The sequence below is a fragment of the Eriocheir sinensis genome, chromosome 57, assembly GCF_024679095.1.
Source record: "Eriocheir sinensis breed Jianghai 21 chromosome 57, ASM2467909v1, whole genome shotgun sequence".
In the NCBI taxonomy this organism is placed as follows: Eukaryota; Metazoa; Arthropoda; class Malacostraca; order Decapoda; family Varunidae; genus Eriocheir; species Eriocheir sinensis.
In genome coordinates this window covers 5,905,298-5,910,103 of record NC_066565.1, presented here as the reverse complement: position 1 = coordinate 5,910,103, position 4,806 = coordinate 5,905,298, and the positions used below count along the sequence as shown (strand labels likewise).

The following is a 4,806-nucleotide window of genomic DNA, read 5'->3' as shown; positions in this document are numbered from 1 at the left end:
AAGCATGATTAAACCAAGGCTTTTTAGCATGAGGAGTAGAGAAAGTACGTGGAATGTATGCCTCCATGCCAGAGACAATAACCTCTGTGATGCGCTGAGCACACACAGAGGGGTCTCTCTCCTGGAAGCAGTAATCATTCCACTGGAATGGAAAAGTACATCCTCAGGTCATCCCACCGAGCTGAAAAATGCCAGAAGCATCACCTCTCCAGTGGGTCCAGAGGGTGTACAGCAGCTTTAGGACAGGATACAGAAATAAGGTTATGATCGGAGGAGCCCGACGGAGAGAACAGTGCATGAGAGCAAATGGATTAAGAACTGCATGAGAATGGTTGGTGACAGTGGTATGCGAGTCAGGTGGATGAGCAAAGAGGAAGGGAGGCGTTCCTTTGAATGGAGGGTGACTGACAGGAATAGTGAGGGCCTAGAATGGAATGTGAGAAAGTGGAAGAGAGAGACAGACAGTGCAGTGAAAGGTGACGGTCTGAGGAGGTGGAAGCATGCGCTGGAGCGAAAGAGGACTTAGGAGTGGTACAGGGGTAGAAAAGGAAGCCTCGCAGTGTTTCAGCGGGTATGATGGAAGCCTGGGTGGTGATCTTCTCTCCAAGCTCGAGCAGTGTATGAATGTGAATGCAAGAAATTACAGGTGGTCTGAGTCGCAGCAAAGTGTGTCAGATGTGTGACAGGGGTGTGGATGAAACTGTCGTGCATGTGATACTGGTGTGTGGAGGTACCGGAGAAAGGACGGAGATGATGAGGGTGGCACTGAGTGAGATGGGCTGGGATGTGAATGGGAGGATTGCAGGAGCAGAGGGAATGGATGCTGCTGCTTGGATTGAGTGCTGAAGCAAATGATAGAATTATAGAAGCAATGAAGAGTTTTCTGTAAAAGATGTGGTGTGCAAGAAATAGGGAATTGAAAGATTTGTAATGGATACTGCTTGTTTTGTTTTTATTTTTACAGGTTCTGCCGATACGAAGGCCTGACTCTCCAACGGGTCACCTGTACAGCAAGAGCAAGAGAACAGGCCTGGCAGGTCCCCGACCAAGGAGACTCCCCACCCCGATCCTCACTGCCCCTGCTGCTGCTGCAGGACCATCGAGGAGACCATTGAGCACCTCCTGCTGCTGCTGCAGGACCGTTGAAGAGACCATTGAGCACCTCCTGTTGCTGCTGCTGCTGCAGGACCATTGAGGAGACCATTGAGCACCTCCTGCTGCTGCTGCTGCAGGACCGTTGAGGAGGCCATTGAGCACCTCCTGCTGCTGCTGCTGCTGCAGGACCGTTGAGGAGACCATTGAGCACCTCCTGCTGCTGCTGCAGGACCGTTGAGGAGACCATTGAGCACCTCCTGCTGCTGCTGCTGCTGCAGGACCGTTGAGGAGACCATTGAGCACCTCCTGCTGCTGCTGCAGGACCGTTGAGGAGACCATTGAGCACCTCCTGCTGCTGCTGCAGGACCGTTGAGGAGACCATTGAGCACCTCCTGCTGCTGCTGCTGCTGCAGGACCGTTGAGGAGGCCATTGAGCACCTCCTGCTGCTGCTGCTGCTGCAGGACCGTTGAGGAGACCATTGAGCACCTCCTGCTGCTGCTGCAGGACCGTTGAGGAGACCATTGAGCACCTCCTGCTGCTGCTGCAGGACCGTTGAGGAGACCATTGAGCACCTCCTGCTGCTGCTGCTGCTGCAGGACCGTTGAGGAGACCATTGAGCACCTCCTGCTGCTGCAGGACCGTTGAGGAGACCATTGAGCACCTCCTGCTGCTGCTGCTGCTGCAGGACCGTTGAGGATACCATTGAGCACCTCCTGCTGCTGCTGCTGCTGCAGGACCGTTGAGGAGACCATTGAGCACCTCCTGCTGCTGCTGCTGCTGCAGGACCGTTGAGGAGACCATTGAGCACCTCCTCCTGCTGCTGCTGCTGCAGGACCGTTGAGGAGACCATTGAGCACCCCCTGCTGCTGCTGCTGCTGCAGGACCGTCAAGGAGACCATTGAACACCCCCTGCTGCTGCTGCTGCTGCAGGACCGTCAAGGAGACCATTGAACACCTCCTGCTGCTGCTGCTGCAGGACCGTCAAGGAGACCATTGAGCACCTCCTGCTGCTGCTGCTGCAGGACCGTCAAGGAGACCATTGAGCACCCCCTGCTGCTGCTGCTGCTGCAGGACCGTCAAGGAGACCATTGAACACCTCCTGCTGCTGCTGCTGCAGGACTGTCAAGGAGACCATTGAGCACCCCCTGCTGCTGCTGCTGCAGGACCGTCAAGGAGACCATTGAGCACCCCCTGCTGCTGCTGCTGCTGCAGGACTGTTGAGGAGACCATTGAGCACCTCCTGCTGCTGCTGCTGCTGCTGCTGCAGGACCGTCAAGGAGACCAATGGGCACCTCCTGCTGCTGCTGCTGCTGCTGCACTGCCCCGCCTCCACTCCCAGCCACGACACCAACTCCCTCCCTCCCTGGACGTGGCGGCCACCTTGGACCTGGCGGCGGCAGGCGTCCACCCCTCACAGCAGGAAACAGCAGCCACCCGCCCCACCTGCGCCTTCCTCAGGAAGACGTGGCAGCCTGTGAGGCCCTCACAGGACGACACCAGGGCTCATGTGAGCGACTAGTGGCCGCGGCCCATAACAACAACACTGCCTAACAGCCCCCTAGAACACCCCAGAAGAAGAAGAAAGTCCACTGCCTAACAGCCCTCTAGAACACCCCAGAACAAGAAGAAAGTCCACTGCCTAACAGCCCTCTAGAACACCCCAGAACAAGAAGAAAGTCCACTGCCTAACAGCCCAGTAGAACACCCCAGAACAAGAAGAAAGTCCACTGCCTAACATCCCCCTAGAACACCCCAGAACAAGAAGAAAGTCCACTGCCTAACAGCCCCCTAGAACACCCCAGAACAAGAAGAGGCATGAGTACCCCGGACAAGCAGGAGCAGACTGCTGCAGGGGGCAGGAGGGTCAGTGGTCAGCAGATGAAGCAACTTGCTGCTGGCAACTCCAGCAACAAAGGAGAGAGGAAGTTTGTGTGTCTGGAGTGTGGAAAAGAATTCCCCTCAAGGGGAGGCCTCAGATATCACACCCATACACACACTGGTGTAAAGAACTATGAATGTAAGGAATGTGGGAAAAAATTCATCCAGAAGTGTACCCTTGATACACACACCCTTACACACACTGGTGTGAAGAACTATGAATGTAAGGAATGTGGGAAACAACTCAGCCGGAAGAGTCACCTTGATAGACACACCCTTACACACACTGGTGTGAAGAACTATGAATGTAAGGAATGTGGGAAAAAGTTCATCCAGAAGAGTCACCTTGATAGACACACCCTTACACACACTGGTGCGAAGAACTATGAATGCAAAGAATGTGAGAAAAAGTTCATCCGGAAGAGTCACCTTGATGAACACACTCTTACACACACTGGTGTGAAGAACTATGAATGTAAGGAATGTGGGAAAAAGTTCGTCCGGAAGAGTCACCTTGATGAACACACCCTAACACACAATGGTGTGAAGAACTATGAATGTAAAGAATGTGAGAAAAAGTTCATCCGGAAGAGTCACCTTGATACACACACCTTTACACACACTGGTGTAAAAAGTCATGAGTGTGAAAAGTGTGGGAAGAGGTTCAGTGTGAAGCAGGCACTCAATCGACACGTCTTCAGGCACTATGGCCTTAGAGAGTTCGAGTGTGATGTTTGTGGAAAGCTCTTTAAGACAAAGGCAGACATTGCCAGGCACATGAAGATCCACTTCTGAAGTGTGTCTGCCTACAGTAGTTATAGTGACCAGGGTGATAGCAGCAGCTGAGCCTGATAGGGAAAGGGAAGTGAAGGAGAGGTAAAAGTGATCTTGTAAGACAAGGAAGAAAGAAGGCTTGCCTGTGAAGTGATAAAAGGAGAGGAGCCACAGCAAGAAGAGGAAGGGAAATACTGATGGCTGACTTTCCACAGCTGTGGCAGCTGCACCTGGGCCTGGAGCCTGGTTGAGTCTCACAGCTACAGTGAATTACTTACTCCTCTGTGAGGTGAGGAGCAAGAGAATGTCACCTAACACTAAAATAGCTGGAACATGTACTTATAAACCATTGCTGCAGCAAAAGAATCAATGCCTTACAGTGGTGTGCTTCACCCAAGAGTACCACTGATGCAAGTGATAATTATGACCATGTTCTCACGTCTACTCAATGTAATCCAAAGGTTTGGATTATGTCGCTGTCATGTCATGTCTGGGTAAAGGTTTCATTAGTCTCCTCCTCATCTCTACTCCACTTCTCATCTCATTCTTCCACTACTCATCTCATTCTTTCACTACTCATCTCATTCTCCCACTACTCATCTCATTCTTCCACTACTCTTCTCATTCTTCCACTAATCTCATTCTTCCACTACTCATCTCATTCTTCCACTTCTCATCTCATTCTTCCACTACCCATCTCATTCTTCTACTACTCATCTCATTCTTCCACTACCCATCTCATTCTTCTACTACTCATCTCATTCTTCCACTACTCATCTCATTCTTCCACTACTCATCTCATTCTTCCACTACTCATCTCATTCTTCCACTACTCATCTCATTCTTCCACCACTCATCTCATTCTTCCACTACCCATCTCATTCTTCTACTATTCATCTCATTCTTCCACTACTCATCTCATTCTTCCACTACTCATCTCATTCTTCCACTACTCTTCTCATTCTTCCACTCATCTCATTTTTCCACTACTCTTCTCATTCTTCCACTTCTCATCTCATTCTTCCACTACTCTTCTCATTCTTCCACTACTCATCTCA

General features: G+C 51.4%; 1 protein-coding gene across 10 annotated transcripts; it reads right to left on the bottom strand.

The window, feature by feature from the left end:
- Positions 1–946: 946 nt before the first annotated feature.
- LOC126984730 (uncharacterized) lies at positions 947–4,396 on the bottom strand. Of its 10 annotated transcripts, none has more exons than XM_050838752.1 (4): positions 1,807–4,396; positions 1,669–1,717; positions 1,534–1,582; positions 947–1,398 (listed from the first exon to the last, which is right to left on the bottom strand). In XM_050838752.1, exons 1-4 carry the CDS (start codon positions 2,042–2,044, stop codon positions 1,000–1,002), a joined length of 735 nt encoding a protein of 244 aa, XP_050694709.1. In that variant the 5' UTR covers positions 2,045–4,396; the 3' UTR covers positions 947–999. The 10 variants fall into 10 exon arrangements, with proteins under 10 accessions (XP_050694709.1, XP_050694705.1, XP_050694704.1 ...); XM_050838750.1 differs by having other exon boundaries at positions 1,071–1,257; positions 1,307–1,582; XM_050838748.1 differs by lacking the exon at positions 1,669–1,717 and having other exon boundaries at positions 947–1,257; positions 1,307–1,582.
- Between the last annotated feature and the right edge of the window lie 410 nt (positions 4,397–4,806).